Source organism: Carassius gibelio, chromosome B22 (genome assembly GCF_023724105.1).
Source record: "Carassius gibelio isolate Cgi1373 ecotype wild population from Czech Republic chromosome B22, carGib1.2-hapl.c, whole genome shotgun sequence".
NCBI lineage: Eukaryota > Metazoa > Chordata > Actinopteri > Cypriniformes > Cyprinidae > Carassius > Carassius gibelio.
The window spans coordinates 31,594,372-31,618,862 of record NC_068417.1 but is presented as its reverse complement, the minus strand read 5'-3'; the positions used below and the strand labels follow the sequence as shown (position 1 = coordinate 31,618,862).

Below are 24,491 nucleotides of genomic sequence, written 5' to 3'. Positions count from 1 at the left end.
GCACTTCATGCCTGCTTTTCCATACATACGTTTCCATACAGATCACATGGCACAAATTCCTACGAAATCACCTATTTGTGAAAAATACATATTTTCTCATGAGATCAAGCTCATTTTGGATCACAACCAGAGTTTCTTGTCCATAGGCGAAAAGCATTTAACTCCGGAGTTATTTAGCTGCCATTAAACCAGTCTAAAAGTTTTATTTCTATGTTGAGGCAATGACAATGAGGCAATTTTTAGGCTGCTTCCTTTGTGCCAACACTGTAACACCAGTCATCACATTTGACGCACAATTATATCACAGCTACATTTGTAATTTTCATTTATAGCTTGGTTTTATTACAGAATCAGGATTCGTATGTGGTAATTAATCTGTGACACAATGGCCCATTTGTTCAAGCATGCTTTCTTTCTTTAGAAGTGCTTGTAAAAGTCACCATATGGTATGACTAAACGTGGACCTTTTAGAAACCTTTCGGGCGAATGTGATGTGATGGTTGTGACGTTACTACAGCACATGAATCACATTCCAGAAGCCTGCGATGGTACACTGTTGCCTCTTGGACTAGACTGTGGTTTGGGTCACACCAGAACATCATAAATCTCTCTCTTCCCAATGGTGTTTGGCTCAGACACTCCCCACAACCCCGACTGGCCAATCCGCACTGACTCTAATGACTTGGCCAAGTGGCATAGGCTGTGTTTGCTGAAAGGTTGTTAATGTCTGAGTGATTTATTGGAAGCTGGTTCAAAATTATACGCGTGCTTCACATTTCTGCTTTCTAAATTTTGATTTTATGCTGTAGCTGTATATGTGTTTATAGTGTCACCGCTCTGATGTTTATGAAACGGTTGCGTTTCTAAAATCTGATTGATCATTGAGTCATACATCAATTGAATTTTAGTTGACTTGGGGCATTGATGTACTCTACACTGTAAGTTGAGAAAGCTGTAAGTTTAGAGAGTACAGACTATATAGACTTTTTTTTTTAATTAGTAAAAAAGGAGTATTGCTAATAATATGTAAAGGTAATTGGAGTATGTTTTATGATACCACTATTTCAGTCTTTCTACTTCAAAATGTCACATTTAATGTTACTTGCCCTTTCTTTGCCCTTAAATTTTTAAGTAAAAAGTGTAAATCCTACACTTTTTTTCTCATCGTCTAACTATCCATAATTTTTTTACTAGTCTGTTAAACATAATACAAGCTCCATAAAGTTACAAATAATGTATTTTGTTTTGTAAATACATTATTTAAATGCTATACAAAATGAACACTAATCACCCGAGTGGTGACTTTAAACAGCACAACTTGTACAATATATAATCATGCAGCATCAGTGTTATTTTCGTTAACTAAAATATATATATATATATATATAAGTAATATGTAAAGATAATTGGAGTATGTTTTATGATACTATTATTTCAGTCTTTCTACTTCAAAATGTCACATTTAATGTTACTTGCCCTTTCTTTGCCCTTACATTTTTAAGAGAAAAGTGTATATATAATTGAAACAAAATAAATATTAGATTAAATGGAAATTAGACATAAGTTTAGGGTGACACACACACAAAAAAAAACTGAAAATAAACTGGAAAATGAAAATAAAATCTAAAATAAATAAAACCTGATTAGTAATGTAAAAAAAAATTAATAAAAATGACAAAAGCACACAGCAAAATTACTAAAACTTAAAATGAAAATCTTAAAATAATATAAATACATTTTCTGTTTTGATAGTTTAAAATAGAACAGACTAACTGAAAGTTGTATGTTTTTCTTAAGGTATTTTTTTTAGGTAACACAATACTTGCTACAAATGCCTCAAAAATGACACCTCAGAGTGAGGAGAGATGTGCTGTTAGTTTTCTATGCAAATGAAATTTTAGAGAAGAAGCTAATCCAAAAGTCAGTTGAGGTGTGAGATTTCTCTGTTAACTCCATGTGGAGCATGAGATTTTCTAAAGCAGCAGATTTATCTTCCAGCACACACTGCCCTCATTAGGCCGCATTTGGATTGTAGTACACAATTAATATCTGGGATGCTTTGGTGACAGTCAGAAATCTGTCAGCACCATCTAGTGGATTAGCTCTTTTATCCGCTTATGGCAAAGAATGACGTACGTCACGTGGAAATACAGTTTGTCAGAGATCAACTATAACCTTGATGAATCACTCTTTCTAATTATATTACATCTTTTTCTCATTTAGTTCATTTATGCTGTGACTTTTCATTACATTTTATTAATAATATCACATTTAATTTTTTTACTCACCATTTGTTTATGTTGTTTCTGTTGCATTTGTCTTCCTTTTACTACTACTACTTCTACACATTTTTTTTTACCTGTTTATGTTTTATTTTGAATGCGATTTCCTTTATTTTCCTACTTATTATTTTTTAAAGATTTATGATAGTAATATGTATGTTTATCATTGATTAATATAGTTTAGATTTTAACTGTTTTTATTAAAATTTTCCTATTTTTTGTTTTCATATTATTATTATTATTGCAACAGTTTTTACTTGTTTATATATATATATATATATATATATATATATATATATATATATATATATATATATATATATATATATATATATATATTATTATTATTTTTATATTTTTTATTTTTTAACCTGTATGTCAGAGCAGTACAGTTTAATTTCTCTAATCTTCACGTGCTGTTGGTTTTCTGCTCTTTTGTTTTGGCATCAATGTAAAGGTCTAGTTTTACAGCAGTCACACTGTACCTGTCAGAGGGTTTTGACTGAGTGTCCCGTGCTCCTGTGTGGCTAAAAAAGGGTAAAGAATCTGAAATGCTGGTTGTTGTGTCGTCTGGTCTGAATGCCAACAGATGGCTGGCTGTAAATCTGTCACATTGGCACCTCGCTGGGAATTAGATGCTGGGACGCTTGTGTACAAAGTCCTGTTTATGGCAGGCTGTGAAGAGCACTACAAAACTACCACCTAAAATTGTAGTTGATTAAGAATAAAAGGTTGCCAGATAATCAAAATGTTTTTGTTTTTTTAAACTGGATGACAATCTTGTAGTATTATTTAAGGAAGTATTTTAGTTGTCATATTAAGTGCTATATGTTAGCTAATAATCAACAAACAGTGAGTAACAAAGTTTAAATAATTGCTATTATTGTCTATATTAAAAAAAGGCTAAATTTAATTTTAAAGTTTCATTACATTTCTTAGTATTTTGCTTGGCATGTAAATTAAATTTAAAAAAAAATGTTTAGCATAAAGTAATGTAATAATGTTTGTTAGAAATGGTAGTAATTATGCTTTTAAATCCTAAAACAATGTATAAAATAGCAATAACTGCAAAGGTAAGATATAGAAAATTAAATCGAATTGTTATCAAAAGAAGTGAGAATTAAGGTTTTAATTAGGTGTTTGAAACCAAAATGCAAAACTACTGTTAATTTATTTGTGCTTTTGTGAAAAAACCTTGTAGATGGGATATCATGTAATTATTCATAAATATGAGATTATCTTTGTAATTGAAAGTCTGTCTTTTATCTTTGAGGGCCGGGTTTGCTCAGATTTCTTTCACTTTCAGCGGCTCTAAAAACGGCTCGGCTTCAGGGTTAGGTGACCATGTGTGTTTGAGGTCAACATACTTGAACCTGCGGAGTTTCAGATTTCATTGGTTTTACTTTCAGTTTTATTGATTCTGTTTTATTATTCAGTAATTATTCTTGAAATATTGCACGGAGTACCGACATAGAGGGCTTGTTTTTAATTTAAAGATGAAGAATCAATTAAAATTTTAAATTTTTAAATGAAGTAATATTCAAAAAGAAATTCAGACCTACTATTATATATAGTTCAACATTAAAATGAAGAAATTAGAATTAAAATTAAATTATATATTCATATAAATACTGTTTTTTTAAAATATACATCATTTTAAACTTGCTAGTTGAACATTCTAATAGAATATTCAAATTAATTCAATTTAGTGACAAAACATAACGAATTACATCATTCTTTTTAATTATCTATTTATTTTTGATACATTTTACACAATTTAAAACTGAAAAAAACACCATGAAAGCATATTGCAGTCACTGCAAATGAAACTTAAATGTTTGTTACTTAACGGGAAATTCCAGTATGAAATTAAATATAATGTTCATTTTATGGCCCAGTATCTAACTTACCCATGATTTTGATTTGAGTATTCATAAAGAAGTGTGAAACAATATGATGGACATTTATATAAAAAAAGCTACAATTCAGTTTAAATATTTAGTTACAAAATTTCCAATAACTAGATGTGTGTTATGTTTCTTATAATATGGGCTACTTTGCATATTTTAAGTTTTTATATATATTTTAGCTGTTACCTGTGGAGTTAATGGTAAAGAACGTTTTAAACCTTAAATTAAAAAAAAAAATTGTTCATTCTTAATAGCTTACAATTGTAATACCATTACATGATTTATATTATCATAGCAAACAAATTACTGAAGAAATGTATTATGACTTTACAATAATTATTGATTACAGTACTATTGTAATTTGGTGAAAATGTTATAGTTTTGCAACAAACACAAGTTGGTCTATCAATTAATGTTATTGTTGTTGTTGCATGATTGTGTATTATTTATTTTAAGATTTCATCTATACTTCCGTCAAATCTTTGTGGTAGAAACGTGTTTGTGGTTCAGACTCTCTGTCGTGTGTTAATATTCCCAATAGCTGAAGTAGATCTGTCAGGGAATTGCGTTTTATCCCAGATGCTGTCAGCGCTCCAGTCTATCACGAAAAGCCGGTGATAGCACTCATCTGTCATTCCAAAGCATGGATGTTGCTAATTAAAAATGTGAAGACTAGGACTGAGAGAAACTCGACAAATGTTCGGAGCCAGGTGGCAAAGGTCTTGGCAAAGACAGAATGCTGTCAAACAAGGATCACGTTCAGGATTTAATACTCGAACGTTATCCTACAAACTTGTACGTGACTCCCGCAGAACATTTTTGTCTGGATTTGGATTGCTCATGTTTCACTTAGATTTCACTTTTATTCTGTTCTAAAGATCCTACTGGCGTATTTTTAACATGCACATTATAACATGCATATTTCTCGCTTTTTACTTGTGTGGCTTACATTTTTTTTGTCGAATGCATTTCGTGTTTTAATATTTTAAATAAGTATTTAAATTAATTTAACCTTTTAATTAAAATAAGCTATATTTAATTAAACTTACCTTTTAATTAAATTAAATAGTTTTTAATATGACTGAATAAACTAATTTTTAAGAGTCAGAAAAGACAAAAATACAGTATGTATCCTTTGTATCCATTAAAGATGAAAACATTTGTCGCAGACAATCTGAAAGCTAAAATGAAAGTAATATTAAAAGTTATTTTTTAAAATGTATGTATATGTTTTAAATTACCTCGTGTATATGATACAGTTCATATGTAGTAAATAAAACATGCAATGTACTTTAAGCTGGAAAAAATGTTTAGAAAAAAAATTCACTTATAGATCACTTGTAAAGTTCAATCAAACATGTAATTTCTACGTGGAAAAAAAATGTATTTTCTCCTAAAACCTATTCCAGTAATCAATTTTATTTACAACTTTGAAAATCAGTGTAGTTAATTTAAATTTGGCTATACATACTAAACAAAATGTAGTTTTACTAAATAAAAATAAAAACATTATTATTTTTTTAATGTTAATATGATTAAATCAACATGACTACATTAATACACAGTTATTAAATTGAATTAAAACCACATTACACTAAATTGATCTTCATAATGACTCTATTGTCTTCTGTAGAGCTTCTTTACAGCTACAGTTAAATTGGTTCATAGTGTATTCATTTTACAACCTAAATGCTGTTATTTTTCTGTTTATAACTGCAAATCTGAATTGTGTAAAATTGTCTTTTTTTCTTCTGCAAGTTCAGTTAAAATGTAACTAGAAAATGAGTTCAAATTAAATTAAAAGCTGCCGAACATGGTAAAGTAAAGCTCATTCATCTGCTAAACAAGTATGCGTATAGAAATTTGATTCATTGGATGGGAAGGCATTTGGAAATGGTTTCATCCATAAGGTGTTAGTTCATGTAACATCGCCCTCTCTGTTTTCCCTTCACACACTTTTGCGAAGCACATGTGACTCTTCATAACTCCAGACGCTATTCCAGGCCAAATCAGCTTGTAGGAGCAGCACACATTCACGGCAAAAGGAAGTACAGGCGGCTAGTGATCGCAGCGGATCTGAGCAGAGGTTGTTATATACTGTAGGTAAGAGCCAGCATGCTGATGTGTTGACTGTGTGTTCTGCCATAAATTGTAAAGTGGCTGCCAGGTTTCTAGGATTTAACATCTCAAGGGGCCAATTTATTTTCTATCTGAACGCGGCCTTCAGACGCAGTGTGAGGAGAAAATGTTTGTGGTGTGGAGTTGTACGCCGAGACTAAGATGCGTGTTGGTTTTGATGAAGTGATTCTTTAACATTGAGAAGTTTGCGAGCAGCCTTGGAAGTTGTTGCAGTTTTTGCTTTTTATAATTGGTTTTGTTTTTTTACATTTTTATTTAAAAATAATGTGATCTCAAAAAAAGGACGCTCATGTGGTAACACCTTAAGTAACTGTTTTTACTAAAGTCAAAGATATTTAATTTTATTAATTTAATTTAACTGAATCAAGGAAATACTCCACAAAATTTCAAATTTAAATCAATGTTACCTACAGTATCTTTGTAATTGCAAAACTCAGTTTCTGAGGGAAAATTGTTTGTGCACCATTTTCTTTTTACAGTACATGGAGTTACACTAATGAATAAAAGTACCAGACCAGGTTAGAAATGGTTCTTAATTGAACAGTTGAACATGTTCACTTTTTAGAGTGTAGTTTAACATTCATTTTATATTAAAATAATAATTTTAGTCCAAAATAAAAAAGGATTCTTATATTGATTTACGAAAAAAAAAAAAAGTTGATTAAAAGTTATTAGCTACACTTTGCATTTGAAATATACTTTTATAAAGTTAAAATATAATATTTTATGATGGTTAAATAGGATAATTAACTAAATTAAATTACATTAAATTAAAAAATGTGTTGTACATACAGCTGATAATACTACAGTGTAGCATAATTTGTAATGTATAATAATTTGTATTTTTAAACTTTAAGTTCAATAAGTTCAGAAAGTTTGCTAGTGAAAATAAACCTTGGATGTGTAAAGAAACCTTCTACATGCAGTACATTACAGTTCAGACACCAGATGCCTTTGTAAGCAGTAATTGAATATGGTAATATACGCGCACTGCTACAAGTTTGTCAGGGTCTTCCAGCTTCTGATGTCCTTGTTAGACTGTTTATGTTCAGGAGTAATTTTCTTTAATGTTTTTGTGATAAAAGAAGAGATGTCTTTGAATTTTAGATTCTTCAGGAGGTTATCATGTAACTTTTTATGAATTTTGAGATAACATGGTTAACTGCTGTTTAACTCCAGAATTGAAATGATGCAAGAGTTTGTTTACAGTTATTTTAGCATTACTTACATAAACACTATAAATCTAAAAATAACCAAAAAGAGCAGTAAATCAATGTCAGTGTAAAGCTGCCATTTGAAATTTCGATTTAAGGACCGTAATGCTTTACAGCAACAGAACATGGTCACACATATCACAACATTTAACACAAGAACCTACAATGAATAAAGCAAACATTACAGTAAATACAACCAAAAGAACATATTTTAATTAAAACAAAAACAATACTGAAACTATTTTTAAGTGTATGTGCTACTTGAACCTCTACTATTTAACATGCATGGCTATGCTATCAGTAGGCACATGAATAGACATTGTTAAATATATTTGTAATAGTTGCATTTTTTTGTGGATTTTCTCAATTCTCAGTTAACTTTGTTGGTATTTATTTTATTTATTATTATTATTTTTTTTTTTAGTATTGTAATTGTATTTATGTTTTTGAAAGAAGTCTTATCTCAATATGTTCATGAAGGCTGCATATATCTGAACAAACAGAGTAAAAATAAATAAAACTGTGAAATATTATTACAATTGAAATGATATATTTCTATTTGAATATATTTTAAAATGTCATTTGTTTCTGTGATGCACAACTGAATTTGAGCATCATTACTCCAATCTTCAATGTCACATGATCCTTCAGAAATTATTTTAATATGCTGATTTGATGCTCAAGAAAAACCTAAATCCTTTTAATAAAAAAACATTTTTTTTTCAGGATTATTTGATGAATAGAAATGTCAAAATAACAGTATTCATCTTTTGTAAAATTATATTTTTACCAAAATATTTTAACACTTTAATGGATTGTTTCAGAATAATAGTACTAATGGTTGCAATTTATTTTACTGTATATGTACTTACAGTGTAGTTACAATATACTTAACAAGAAAGTACTGGGTAATTTGAGGTTAAGGTTAGGTTTAGTAGCAATATATTATCCCAGTTATTATAATTGCTGTAATAAGTACACAGTATGAGCAAAAGTACATAGTATGATTTTACAAAGTGTAAAATTTAAATTCAAAACAAATTCTTTATCTGAAGAATGACGTCATGCATTTCCAGCCAATAAAAGTTCAGCTCTTTTAAACAGGAACAGTTGTTTTCAGGCCAGTTTGGCGCATCATGAGGTCGGCGGGCCGTGACCTCTGTACTCTTGCCAATTTACCCCAGGATTATCTAGAGATAGACTAAGAGTCACGCAGATTGTTTCTTCCCACGGCCCTGATTGGTGCAAAGACATTGTACATGCACAATAGCGTATAATTATGCTCTGCACATTTCTTGTCCTAAAACGGTCTTGTATTAATTGGTGAAGAGCATTTGGCACCTGGATCTTCTGCTTATATGAGACGACCAGAGTGCAGAAGCATTGGGCAGCTGTAAGAGCTGTATTGGTAAGCGTCGGTATCTAAATGTGATGTGTTGTGTGTCACTGGTATATTTTGGGCTTTTGAGTCATGAAGATAGGACGATGTTGCCGTAATGTCCAGTGGTCCTCTTTAATGGCAAAACCATGCAAACAAAATTGCAGATGAAAATGTTTATGTAGAATTTTTCCAATGATAATTATTTTGATGCATTGTCAACAGAATGCACAAATAAAAAAGTAATGTTACAACATACTAACAATGCGCAAATAAGGTTTTAGTAGAAGAAAAAACGAATCTGTCAAACAAATCTATTCAAATAATCTTAAATGTGGCAAATGTGCTTTAGGTATTAAGCACTACTTATGTGCTACTAACGTTACAATATTTTTGAAACCTAACCTAAGAGAGTCAGTCCTTACGTTAACATGCACTTACAATGTGTAAGATCATTTTATAGCATGCCAACCATAACGCTAGACTTTATAAATCCATCGTTGGCTCCATTTCTGCACTCTTAATCGTGGTATGCTACAGTTGACCAGCTGTTGGGTCTCAAGGGCCAGTTGTACCATAAAATCTAATTTATGTATGTTGTGTCTTAGTCCAAGATTTCCATTACATTTTCGCAAGCCGTTTCACATGCCAGGTTGTACATGTCTAGTAACGTGGTAATATACACCCATATTTAAGTACCAGTTTAATGTCCTTAAACTGCTGCTACTGCTTATAACAATAAAATAAAACTGTATGTACATCTTATGATTTCCACAAAGACATAAAGTGCTTCTGAGAGCATAAAAAGGCATTGGCTACATGCTAGCATCCTTACACAAACCATTTTTGAAATTAATATCTATAGCTGTTTGGGATCTGAGAAATATGCTAATTATAAATATATATAATGAATTTTTTTATGTACACAATGGTGCCTATCAAGGCATAAGAAGCCCTAGGCTACATGCTAACATACTAACAACAATCCATTATTAAAACTAATATCGTTATGTGCATTTCATGCTTTCCCTTATGGAAATTATCCATGGTTTTACCTTGAATGAAAAACCAAAAAAACATTGACAATATAGTTTAACCATGATAACGACAAATTAACCATGGTTTTGGTACACTAACCATAGTTTAACCGTGATATTTGTTTGAAAGCTGTGGTAAAACCATGGTTGATTTTAGTAAGGATTTTGAGAAACGCTTAGCTAGGTGCTAACTAGTCTCCTGAGCAAGACCTTCAGACTGATGGCAGAAATGGCAAATATGACTGACAGGAAAATCAACTAAACATGTTTTGTTTTGTGCCACGTCATTTTTAGGGGTATGGAAATCTCACCACAATAACAGAACCTTGTGTAAAACTCTTGGACACATTTTAGAGATTTTAAGCCGCAAACTTTACATATTTCACAATCTATTGAAAATCTACCGTTTAGCTGATCCTGATAAGCACTCTTAGTCACTCTTCGTTGTAAACACGACAGGCTTTCTTCTTCCATGAAGATTTTGCCATCATGGCCTCTTTGTTTCCAGGCAGAACGTTAAAGAACATGACACGAATGTCTCCCAGAAATCCTGCATAATTCAACCAATCTGGTTATTACTTCAAAACTCCTGAAAGGTTTTAAATTTTGTGTGTGATATGTATCAGACGTTCAGCCAATGGGCTAACAACAATGAAACTCATATCATTATATCTTTATTTGTGGTCTGACAAACATTAGTCAAATTTAAATATTTAAAGTTAAATTTAAACATTTCGTTTCTGAAAAAAGTCCTGGTCATATTGTGCATGCTCCCAAAGCGATTTACTTTTTTTTTTTTTTTTTTTTTTTTACTTCCATCAAAATGTATAACTAGCTTCTTTTGCCCTTTACATTTTTTTTTCTCTCATCCAACCACTCACTGATAGTCTACTTTTCACAGTTCAGTCAATTCCTACACCCTAAATCAGTGCCACCCTAAAAAAAATTTTTGGTATGTATTATACTAACACTAACCAAATATGCACTCTAAAATTTAGTTAGCCTTGCTTGGCTCTTGCTGTGTAATGTCATTGACAGATGAGAGTCACTGTATCCCTTCATAAATATCAGGAGTGCTTGAAACAGAGGTGGCCATGGTTGCCAATCTTTCGCTGCAACTCTATATTCATTAGACCAATGCTTGAAATACTGATGTAGCCATGTGCTTTGGGTATAGATATTTTGGTTTGTTCTTACACATTCACCAAGGGGTATGTTCCAGTTACCAAAAGTGCCCTGTGAAACACTTCAAAGTATATTCCGCCATCTTATATAAGATTCGAAATCAAAAGGAGCATGCATTCTGAGTCCGAAGTGCACTGCAAACAACAAATCCATCAGTATATCACTGAAAGGGTGTGTAGGTGATTTGTCCAGTGGAAGGCATAGGACAATAATATGTTCGTCCAATCATGTCCCTTTGTTTGAGGGCTATGATAGGTTGTCCTACCTGCCTGTCAACGTATGTATTTGCATACCTCTGTGCACGCTGTTCATGCAGACATGTTACATCATTAACATATTATATTACGCTATTGCAAACCAAGCGAGGATGAAAGGCGTTATAATTGTAATATTATGTGCTTTGTGTTGTAATGTTTTCTCATATGTTAAAGAGATATGAGGTAATCCATCTCTCATTGTGTTTCTGAGCCTATGCTCTGCCTGCGACCATGTGTTTTGGAGGAGGCATGACTTTGGAGAGTGATTTGAAGGGAGGGTGGGATCTTATGCTTTCAAAGCTAGCTTGCTATTGCTAGCCTCTCCAACATTCTGTCCTACTTTTAAAAGGAAGTGGAAAGTTAAATTACCCCTCAAGTAATTGAACACTGCATAGGAATGGTGTAAATTGGTATGCAATTATGGTCTGTTTTCTACATGCAAATTAATGAAATGTGTTATAAATATGAACACTTGTGTAATGAGTAGAAAAACAGACATCTTTTTATCTTCTGGTCTAAAGAAAGAAGGGATAACTTATAGAGCCGGTATTGATGTGTGAACTTTACGATCTGGAAAGGCTCCTGTAAGTCCATGTCATACTCTTAAATGACTCCAGCACTACTCTGGAGAGGTGCTAATCCCACCGAAAGATTCAGTTGCACAAATTCAGATCTAAAAGGTCTGAGGGCCTCCCCTTGTTCCGGCTGTTTCTTGACTGCTAATGCATAACCTTGGTCTGTGTTTGAAACAGTAGAACACCTGGAATCTAAAAAAAAATCCTGAGGTTAAAGGACTAAAAATAATCCCAATGCTCCGTACCTTTGAGGAAAATTGTTGTTCCCTCTTTCACCACTATTACAACTTTCCCTTGGGTCTGCCACTTATGTCAGCTCTTGGCGTAGAGGGTGTGTGCTCGGCCAGAGTGGTATCAGACTTTCACAGATATTTTGATTGATAGTAGTGCTTGCTAAATTTAGCAAGCATGTGAGCGCATTAATCAGTTCACTCAAACAGGGACATGGAGTCCAGAGTTTCTGTACCCATGTCTGGCCAGGAAGAATGTCTCTGAATTGGACAAAATCTTGAAGTATTGCAAAACAATGAAATTCATTTTTAAAATCTCACACTAAAATAGTGACCCATGTAACTGTTTTTAGTTCCTGTAATGTTCTCTAAGAGTTTTATTTTTATATTTTAAGTTCCTTGAACAGATATTTGAGTTTATTTTTGGATAGCCAGGAAGGTTTCTTTTATGGAAATAGTAACCAATTCTAAATTTGTTCATCAGAATCAGACCAGTATCAGTAACCTCCGTGAAGTTGGCACCCCATAAAAAGAAATAATCACAAAAACTATGCCATTCGTGCTGCTTTTGTGCTGATTTGTGCTGCAAAAATGCTGCATATATTGTTCTTATATTTGACGTTAATTTCAACAGCACAAATCGAGCACAAACGAATGACACCAGTTTTGTGCAATTTAGACGAACTGGGGTGGAGAGTGATGTCACAGCCTCAGAAAATATTTTGGTTATATCTATGGAAGGAAAATAGATACAGTGTTTGTTTTAACGGCACAAACGGCAACAAATCAAACACAAACGAACTGCACTGATTTGGTGCAATTTGGGCAACATGGGGTGGAGAGTGACTTCACACGGTCAAAAAAATAATGTTTCAAATCTCAAACACCAAACCAGCACAAACAAATGGCATAGTTTTGGTGATTATTTCTTTTTATGGGGTGCCAACTTCACGGAGGTGTATCAGTAACCATACTCTAACATTTAGAAGAACATTGTGTGTTTGCTGACTGTTGGATAGTCACTAGTTATACTGTGTACATTTGCCATTGATTATGGTCAATTAATTGAGAAACTGTTATGTTTCTTTCCACAGTACCTCAGGAGAAAAGCTTGATAATAAGTCAGCTCCTCTGGCTGGTACTCATGGAGGAGTGGGTCAGAACCTACTGCTGAGTCCTGCCAGTCTTCAGCTGGCTCAGCTTCAGGCCCAGCTCACCCTACACCGCCTCAAACTCGCCCAGACTACCAATACAGCTGCCGCAGCCACTGTCTTAAATCAGGTTCTTTCCAATGTGGCCATGTCCCAACCTCTCTTCAACCATCTTCGGGGTTCCAGCATAGCTCAGGCCCACAGTGGGGCATTTCCACCTACACCCTTAGCCTTCCCACCACCAAATGCTGCATTGGGACAACTGGTTGGTGGTGGCTTTGCCCCAAATCCCACTGGAATCAGGCCCACCAACTACAGTGGGGTGTCCAACCAGAAACCTAGTCTGCACAATGATTTTGGCAAAAAGCCTAGCACATATGCAACGGACACGGACCGTCGCTTGCAGTTTGGATATTTGGCAGGAGCTTCAGTGGTCACTAGTAAAGCATGTGATGGTGGACAGTATGGTGGAGCCTCTAACCAACCCAGAAACAATGTCCACAGCAATTTTCAAAGAGACTTCTACTCCTCTGAAACACCAGTACAACAAACTGGTTTCATGGGAGGAAACCATGATCAGAATCTGGGATCAGCCTCTAAGGATCATTGGAAAGGTCCAATCAACTTGGGGAAGATGGATATAGGTACAGGAATGGGTTCTGGGGGTTGGGTACCACCTGGACCAGGGTTTGTGGGTCAAAGAGCAGAGTTGTACAATCCAGAGGAACCCACAGCAGATCCTAAGTTCAACTCGACATGTGGCCCAGGAGTTGGCCCACCCATTGGACAGCAAGGGGGAATTCAACAGCAGCCACAGGTTTCTCAGGGAGAGGAAGGGGTGACCTTGCAATTGCAACCCCACCAGTTCAATGACTATCATGGGACAATACCTTCACACCTACCCCATCAGTGCACCATTTGTGAGAAGAAGGTTTACAACCTGAAGGTGAGTAAATCTGGCTCGCTGGTTGAGATTAAAGGAAATGACCCATTCACACCAACCTCAAAGTGTTATTAGCATTTTGGACTACAAATGTAATGTGTTTTCAACTACTCCGAAGGTTGATTGCATCAGATACAGGCCCCATCCACATGGAGACGGAGCTTACCCCAATCCGATCTTTTTTTCCCTCGTCTCAAGAAATATCCGCGTCCACACGAAACCGCATAATGATGTAGTATACATGCCAGACCAGTATGTGGCGCTGTAATTCTGCCACAGAGATACACTAAAAACAGAGAAGAAGACTTGGACTATGCTCATAAACCTTGAGCGTGGTACACAAACGAACATGGAACAATACATTTATTAATCAGTGTTAATGTTAGTTAATAAAAAGACAATCGTTCAGTGTTTGTTCATGTTTTTGTTGCTGTTACGTGACGTAGAGGTGTCTGACTAGGGGGGAGACGTGGGCTGAAGACGTCATCGTTTCAGAAAATATTTCAAATTTATCCACTCTGGGACCCGGTTTCAAAAATAGCGGTTTCAACTGATGAAAACGCTGTCTCCGTGTTGACGGGGCCACAGTTTAAGATTTCATTACAACCAGTTGTCCAGTTGAGATCAGACGACCCAATATGGGATAAAAACATTTTTGACTTTTATTTAATTTCGATCCTCTGCAATCAGATAACAAAAGAAAAATCTCAATACTAGGTGTGAATAAAATCTGGAAGACAAACATCAAAAGAATTGCCAATTTTTTCCTACATGTGCCAAATTTATGCTAAGCTTTGAATGCTGCTTTTGAACTGTGTATTTTAGCCAAGTAAATCCAGTATTGAGATCCAGTAGGTCTCGACTGCAGCAACTGTATTTTTTTTTTTTTCAGTTATTTCTGCAGAACTGAGAGGATTTTAATGATACTTGGCTAAAATGGGCTCATTGGTTACACTAGGGTGTGAATGCTTTTGTGGCAGCTGGCATGTGTCGAGTGGAGGCAGGTTTAGAGGGGGCGAGGATGCAGTTGTTCTGCAAGAGTTTGCCATAATCACATTCGTTCTCAACTATTGCTAGACTTTTCTCTGCTATGAACTACTAGCTTTATAATTGGCCTGGGTTGTGGCTACTCTCATATAGAAGGATCATAGTGAAGTCTATCTGACAGGCGTATCGTGTGTGTGTGTGTATGTTGTTTTCAGGACTGGGACCAGCATGTGAAGGGCAAGTTACATCTGCAGAACTGTTCACTCTACACCGAAAGGTGAGTAGAAAGGAAAATACCGTTTGTACGATGTTACGGCATTTATCAATTGATAATGGGGTGTATTTTTATGTGTCTTATGATGATGATAATCAATCATAGGCGGCTACAGTCATAGTTGTCAACTTGGCATAGAAACAAGATATTTTTAAAGGGCTTGTTTGTATGTGGTCTATTTTGATCCTTGCTATGTTCCGTTCATTGCCTGTGATACTCTTGTTAAGCATTTTATGAGTACAGCCAACCTCTGTATTAAACGCAGAGTTATTTTATAAAGAGTCTTCTTCCATATAGAGAGGGTTATGACCTGAATTTGAGCTGTGTCATAAGATATAGTCAGACCAGATGCACTGGGATTTATGTTCTAAATGCAGTGCTGTCCCTTCACAGCCCGACGCTCGGAGCAGTGCACTTTCCAGTGTCGTCTGAAGGATGTCTCAACATGGCATTGAGTAACACTATGGCATACACGTCGGCTGCCAGTCAAGGTAAGTCAATTCTCTTAATTTATACTTCAGTGTAAGTACTGAAAATTCAGGAGACTGAAAGCTCTGTGACGTGATTTTAGAGGAATCTATTTTTAGGGCTGTCGGTACAGTGGTGAGGGAGCGGAGTGTCTACAGACTGGCACACAGTGTGACGCCAGCTAACACCAGTTTTTGTGTTTGTCAGAAACTTTTCACCGGCCATTCTTTATTGAATTTGAAATCTTTTGATTAGACCCCATGAAATAACGTTTGTTAAATTTCAGGCCATCTATATACTAGTGCACTTCTTAAAGTTAACAAATTAGACATATAAAATGTACAGTCCTTGAAAAAATATTGATGATTCATCATTTACTCAGAGATGTAACCAGTTTTGTCAAGTATGTTGACAAAACATGTCCCTTCTCTGATACCACCTACCATTGCTAATGCCTAGCATTAGCAAGACGCAAAACAGGGTTCAACTGTGTGTCTTTAGTTATGCTAACACGCTGACTTTTTAATTCGATTCAACCTCATTTTTTATCATTTGGTTGCAAATAAAGTGACTACCTGTGGTTTTGCGGGGCAGTAACATTAACTAAATGCTATTGTCGAATTTAAAAAGAACTACAAACCCTTCAGTAACTTCCTGTCTTCATAGGAATGATCGACACAATACAGAACTACTTTAGTCGAACTATTTCATGGGGTCTAACTATTAATTGTTTCCTCAGTTTGCTGATTAGAGGTATTCTACACAATTGAAGTCAACGTTTACTATATAAAAGCATATATTTGGATACCTGAAGTGCCGTTTCCTGTTTTTACAGATGCTTCAACTGGAAGTGCTTCATATTTCCCTGCCACATCCATGAAGTCATTTCCTCTCACAGGGGCGGGATTTACTTCGCACCAATCAGGGGTAAAGGTTAGAATTTGGCAAAGACTCCCATGATATTGGATGTTAGTAAAAATTTTATTAGTTGAACAATTAAAAAATTTCACCTAGCTTTATTTGATGAGGTCTTTATTTGTGAATGTTTGTTGGCTTATCTCATAGCGTTATTCATTCCGCCTTTAGCTCACAGGGTTTGTAAAGAAGCCAAGAGCGTTGAGATACAGAGCGTGCTATATTTAGGTCACACTATTTCACTGACTGACAGATTACTTAGTGTTTATTAGCACAGTCTAACGGTTATTATTCAAAGCACAACTGAGCCATCTTCACAGCTAGAGCTCGTCGAGAACAGGTGGAAGTCAGCAGTATTGTACGGCTCAATCACTGATTATAATTAAAGAGTTTAGTTCAGTAGCATCAATGTGGCATTGTTTCTATATAAAGAGTTGTGAATATAGATTTTAACAGAGCAGTTGTATTTTTTACAGCTAAAGTAATAGGTGCCGATCACACTCAGTTCAGGAAGTTGTTATGCTGTCGTGTTGTTTAATATGGTGGGAATTCCTCAGGCCAGACAGATCTTGTCCCATGTGAAAACTAACACTAGTTTTTGTTGTCCAGGGACTTTATTTAGATCTGTGATCAGGCTCCGAAATTAACATTTTGCCCGACCTGCCAGTGCTGAGTGAATAGAAAAAAAATCTACCACACATGATACAAAGAACAGTATCAAAGACAGAAATAGTTACTTATTTGATTTTTTAACAATATATTTATTGACAAAAAAAAGTATAACATTTTTTTTCTTGCGGATATCTAAATGTTCAACTAATGTTTCTTCAGTAAAAGGGTTATTGGTTTGAATCTCTTACATCGGTGTGAGCCTGACTGTAGTTCTTGTGCTGTATTATGTTGTAATTCCTAAAATAAATAAATATTACTTGGCCAAATCAAATAATTCCAGGTTATTTAAAGCCATTATAAATTATACTTATTAAAATGATATTTTTAATATAACTTATTTATACATTTAAGTGTATAAATGTAACATTTATTTTATTTTTGCATAATTTTGTCTTATTTAACAAAATAATAATATTAATAATGACTTGCATATGTAAGTTTAGTGAAGCCAATTAAAGCAGGCCCATGGATTCAAGGCTAAAGAACTACAACAAAGTCATCTTGTGGTCAAGGACTCTTAACTATGTGAGAAAAGACAGAGATTAACTGAGACTGAAACCAAGAGTTACCAAGAGGGAATCACTTGTGGATGGAAAATATCATACGCCTTACAATCACAGTTTACAGTCATAAAAATAATAGTTATAATAATTATTACAATAAATAGATAAAATAAATAATATAACAATATTACAATCAATAATAAATAGTTACAATAATAATTATACTTTAAAAGTTTGGTATCGTATGATTTTTTTAAAGCTATAGTTTACCCAAAAATGAATGTACTTTGTGGGCCTTGAGCACATCAGTTGCCTTGCTGTCTATGGAGGGTCAGAAAGCTCTCGGATTTCATCAGAAATATCTTAATTTGTGTTTCGAAGATGAACAAAGGTTTTATGAGTTTGGAATGACATGAATTCAATGAATTGTTTCATTTTTGTGAGGACCATCCCTTTAATATTCTTGAAGGAAGTCTCACAAGCTCACCAAGACTAATATTTTCAAATTAATTTATTTATTAATGTAATATTTTGAAAAATTACAGCAATTGAAAATTTGATTTAATTATATTTTCAAATATAATTTATTCCTGCATGGCAAAGCTGCTCAAGAAACCTTTCTTTGTATCAATGTTGAAAAAGCTGTGTAGAAATTTTTGTCAGGATCCTTGATAAAATGAACAAATGTTTTGTAATATTATTCTTTTTACAGTCACTTTCGATCAATTTAATGCTCCCTTGCTGAATACTTTTAAATGGTAGTGTGACTAAATAGAAACATAATACAATTGATTATTAAAATGACAGATAATTTATTTTGTTTATTATATTATATTATATTATATTATAGTTTCTAAATATGTATTTTATTCATTGTTATAATGCATTTCATTCTGACAGTCTGTTTTTCATTTCATCTCTCATGCTGGTTCTTTTTTTGTATGAACTGTAGTAATGTGAGTCGTGCTCAGACAGACGGCTGAGTGTGATTGATGGGTCCTCACATATGGACAGCATGAAGCATTGTTTCGGATTAGATGCTCTGACCTTCCACAGACGTCTGCCACCTATAATTGAAACCATGTCCTGTGCAGGACAGTATTTTATACGGTTGCCAGCTTGTGGATTCAAAGACTCACACAAAGATTCTTTATGGTGGTCTTTTTAGCCAAGTTATTTATGATTTAGTCCACTGGAGAGGTGAAAGCATGGGCTAATGTTAGCTCCTATTAAACCCACCTGTTTTACAGCAGCTGTACACCGGCGGTGCTTTTAAAAATCTTTTAGTTTTCAGCTTATCGTGTGAAAGGATGCACAGACTCTGGTTCAGAAATCAGTACACAGAAATTCAGGGTTTCGACAGATCAAACTGTCTGGCCAAGTTATCAAGATTTGTGCGATGTGTTCCAGGTTGCTTCAAAGGCTCTGAGGCTGGGAATTCAATTTCAGTCCACAGAATCGAAACCTGATCTTTGGGTATAAAGCCTCCCTGACGGGGGAAATGGCAGGAGATCTACGAGATTCAGAAAGTGCATGCTATATATTTCAGATGAACCATGTAAAGGGCCCATTTAAAGCAGTTTAAACCCTCTCTAGATAAGCAAACAGATTTATCTGTAGTGTGATATGGTGCCCGTCATCGCTAGATCTCCAAAGAGAATGCCATTCGTTCTCCTAATGTTCTCATGAAGATCTCTTCATTTCTTGCCAGATGTGACATCAAAAAAATATGTGAATACCAAAAAAAATGTTTTGCTCTATGGAAAATTCTGTTTACATCATATATGTTACATATCGTAACACTAGTTCTGTTTACTAGTTAATAAATATATAAAGATAATTAGAGTTTGTTTCATAAGGAAATACTATTTGAGTTGTTCTTCTGCAAATTTTAGGACATTGCATTAATTGAAATGTATGTATTTTATCCAAAGAAACTTGTTAACCCCACGTTCCTTGACTCTGCAACACATCTTAATAAAATTTAAATAAATAAAAAATACATTACTGTCCCTTATTACACGCCTCTGTGGAATACTTGATTCTGATTGGTCAGTCGTGACATTCCGAGGTATGTTATCCCTGGATTACAACCCTGTAAAAGCTAATAACACAGGCTCATCCGGGTAACAGCAGTCGGCGCTGTACTCTTGCTTGGACTATTTTTTTCTTGGTGGAAGCTTTGTGTTTGTTTAGCTAATAAAATATTAAAACTTGATTCAAAATGGTGTACAATTGTTTAATTATGTTATCCTTCTATCGCGGACTCGCTCTCGTTTCATACAAAGGCAACTGCTGCCATTTTGCTACGATTGTTTTGTACGCTATAATTGATTATAAGAGAACTAACAAAATGGTAAGGTTTTAAAAACATTTTCATCTTAATTATTTTATTACCTTAATTATTTTGTGGTGAAATTTTGTGTAATACGTGGTTTGCCTGCACCGTTTCCCTTAAATGTCAGTTTAGTTTAAAAAACGGCTTGTAAACAGAATGTCAGTCATCAGTGTCCACAGCTTGTTAGTTTGCTAGAGAAATTAAGTCCAGAGAAGAGCATTTTGAAACATAGAGCATATACTCTATTTTGCTTTATCTGTTAGTGATGTCTTTATAATTTAATGTATGTTAAAAATAAATACATTATGAACCAAGTTATCACAGCCACTGTGTAAATGAACATATTACAACAACAGATTTTATAATTTAGCATCTCAGTGACCACACTCCAGTGGTTTGAGTCTTACCTCTCAGATAGGACCTTCAAAGTTTCTTGGAGAGGTGAGTGTACAGGTCACAACATCTAACTACTGGGGTGCCTCAGGGCTCAGTTCTTGGACCACTTCTCTTCTCTGTCTACATGGCATCATTAGGTTCTGTCATTCAGAAACATGGCTTTTCATACCACTGCTATGCTGATGACACTCAGCTCTACCTCTCATTCCATCCTGATGATCCGACGGTAGCTATTCGCATCTCAGCTTGTCTAACAGACATTTCTTTCTGGATGAAGGACCATCACCTTCAACTCAACCTAGACAAGACAGAACTGAGTGTGGTTCCAGCAAATTCATCGTTTCATCACAATTTCACCAAGTTAGGCACAACAACCATAACTCCTTCAAAAATTATGATTGATGATCAGCTGACTTTCTCAGACCACATTGCTAAAACTGTCCGATACTGCTGATTTGCTTTATTCAACATCAAGAAGATCAAGCCTTTTCTTTCAGAACATGCTGCACAACTCCTTGTTCAAGCTCTTGTTCTGTGGCTGCACTATTGCAATGCCCTCTTGGCAGGTCTTCCAGCCAATTCTATCAAACCTTTACAATTAATTCAGAACGCGGCAGCAAGATACATTTTTAATGAGCCAAAAAGAATACACGTCACACCTCTGTATATCAATTTGCATTGGCTTCCAATAGCTGCTCACATAAAATTCAAGGCATTGATGTTTGCCTAAAAAAACCTTCACAGACTTTGCAATCCTTTACCTAAAATCATTACTTCATCTAAGCTTGAATTCTGCAATTTAATGTTGCTCTGTTGTGCCATCCCAAAGAAGCACAAAATCACTTTTACGGACTTTTAAATGAAATGTTCCCTCCTGGTGGAATGACCTCCCCAACTTCCATCTTTATTTGACCCTCTAACTCTAGCACTCTCTATTCTAATTCTATTTGTATATATATATAAACTTGTCCCTTTTAGACTTGCACTCTATTCATTTACTAACTGCTTGTTTTCTTAAAAAAAAAACACACTAGTCTTTCTAATCTTTTTGTATTGTGTTTGTTTACTTTTTATTTAGTATACAATTAACTAAAGAAAAAAGGCCTCTAACACTAGCTTACTCTATTCTTTGTCTATTTGATCTGTTTTCTTTTTATTATGTAATAAACAAAAATTGCTACGTGTACCTTGTTAAGCTAACTGAGACGTGTTATAGCACTTGCTCTTTTGTTGATTTTGATTGCTTCCATTGTCCTCATTTGTAATTCACTTTGGTTAAAAGCGTCTTCTAAAAGACTAAATGTAAATGTAAATTTAAAAACTGCATTGTGTGTTTAAAAAAACATGCACATTGGCATTCTGAAAATTGGCATTCTGTGGCGGCCAATCAGAAGCAGCCACAGCCCCTCAGGGTTTCACTGCACTGCCAGAGTTATGTTCCACCCCGCATTTCAATCTAATCACCTTCACTGCCAGAACATCCAGCCACTCAACAATCTTCGACTGCCTACATGAAGCTGAACGAACTCCGAAACACTGGTGTTAGATGGTACTAGGCCAGCACACAGAAGCCATTCACAGTTACATGTGTTTATGAAGGCAGACCCAATGTGACCTTTTTGGCACATTTGGCCAAAGGGAAAGTCTGGCAGGAAGCCATTCATAGAATTATCATGAGCTCAGCTCAGACTGTTATACTCAGTCAGTGGTCAGCTGCAAATAAACCCAGAAATCAACTGTTTCTAGATTAACATTGGTTTAAGTCTTTGAATTCGTAAGTGGTTTTTTGACACCGATTTGAGATCTGGTCTGAATCTGACAGTTGAATCGTTTACACGGATGACAGGATCATCGTGAGTTTCACTGCTTTCATTCTCACGATCGGCGCTGATGATAATTAATCGGTTCTCAAGCACTCTGTGGATCTCTGTGGTGCTTACACTATAATACTCCTCCTATGGTGCGTAAATTGCAGTGTAAACACAGACCCTCGTCTCTGACCCTGCACTCATGTGGGATGAGCGCCTCTCACACTTGCTGCTGTCAATCAAATCCGGCCACCCCAATGTAAAAAAAACTCCCTTTACACATCCTACCACGCTGTAGCTTATATTACCATCATGAAAACTTCATTTGACATGCTTTTTAGGCTATTTTTGATTGTGTTATACATGCAGGTATAAAAATGCATTTCCTGTAGAATAAAAAAACAAATTTACGTACATTTTTATCTCATATTTAATGTATATATATATATATATATATATATATATATATATATATATTTAGCACCAGTAGGTGGCATTAGTGAGCACAGTGGGGGCCAGAATGGAGCTGAACACACATGAACTCAACTGCTATTAACAGATTTTTTACATATATTTCATCTATACACTGTTGATGTTTTTCAAATGTTTTATACGCAATATATAATAATCTACGTGTCCTCTCTCAGTTTGTTCAGCGTAAAGCCTGTCCCGGACGCGTCGTGCACATCTGTAACCTCCCGGAGGGCAGCTGCACGGAGAATGACGTCATTAACTTAGGGCTTCCCTTCGGCAAAGTGACCAACTACATCCTCATGCGCTCGACGCATCAGGTAAGAGATTTCCGCTCTGAAATGAAGATAGCAATGACATATCGTACAGTTTGTCGCAAATAAAATGCTAGCGCTAGGCTGAGTACTGCAAGCACTTTTATTTCCTTTATCTTCGTACGTTTAAACCCTGACACCGACGATGTCTCCATCAGCCCGATTCGTTAATCAAATCTGACTTTTTGATTGGTCCAGACTGGATCCAATTCTAGGTTCAGTGCCAAGTTTGACATGTGCCTAAAATGCCTGGCATTGAATTTATCTTGTAACTGTCTCGAAGATTTATTACACAATTAAAAAGAATATCTGTTCGGATCACATCTGACACATTTTATGTTTCGTGCATGATTTAACGTTTTTATCTTCGGCGTTAGGCTTTTCTGGAAATGGCATACGTGGAGGCGGCGCAGGCGATGGTGCAGTACTACCAGCTGCAGCCGGCCTCCATCAACAGACACAAGCTACTGATCCGCATGTCCAAGAGATACCAGGAGCTGCAGCTGAAGGTATGAAGCTCATCTGGGCTCATCCTGATCATGGGATTCCAACAAAAACAGCTCAGTGTTTTCCTTTCTGATCCAGAAACCAGGTAAAGATGTTGATTCTATAATCCAAGACATCACTTCCCAGAGAGGACGAGACGAGATGCAGGAGATTGACAGGTGAGACCAGGACACATTCGTATTGAGATTTTTTGGGTCATTTTTTATTTATTTATTCTGGATCTACTAATTTATTTTACGATAAAAAAAAATGCCAATTCATATTAATAATGAAATAAATACATCTCTTCTATCATTGAAGAATGATTTGAATTTCTAGTTAGTTTAAAATCGAAATTCTAAACTAAAAATTTTGGTTTTGGTCTGAAATGTCAGGGTGATTCGAGTAGATTGTTATAATTTTTACTAAAATATTATTATTATTATCATTTATAATTTTATATATTTTTTTTTATATATATATATAATATTTTATATGTGCTGGCAATCTAAGTCATGTGGTGTGACCAACATGCAGAAGGGAAAAACATTAAAAAGG

At 34.8% G+C, this 24,491-nt stretch overlaps 1 protein-coding gene across 1 annotated transcript in view; it reads left to right on the top strand.

The window, feature by feature from the left end:
- rbm20 (RNA binding motif protein 20) overlaps nt 1-24,491 on the top strand; it is a 58,700-nt gene that overhangs the window by 23,522 nt on the left and 10,687 nt on the right. Inside the window, exons 2-8 of the mRNA XM_052590938.1 lie at nt 13,302-14,304; nt 15,504-15,565; nt 15,956-16,053; nt 16,866-16,963; nt 23,310-23,453; nt 23,825-23,956; nt 24,033-24,112. Coding sequence (XP_052446898.1) covers nt 13,302-14,304; nt 15,504-15,565; nt 15,956-16,053; nt 16,866-16,963; nt 23,310-23,453; nt 23,825-23,956; nt 24,033-24,112 — 1,617 coding nt within the window. The remainder of the gene's footprint in view (nt 1-13,301; nt 14,305-15,503; nt 15,566-15,955; nt 16,054-16,865; nt 16,964-23,309; nt 23,454-23,824; nt 23,957-24,032; nt 24,113-24,491) is intronic.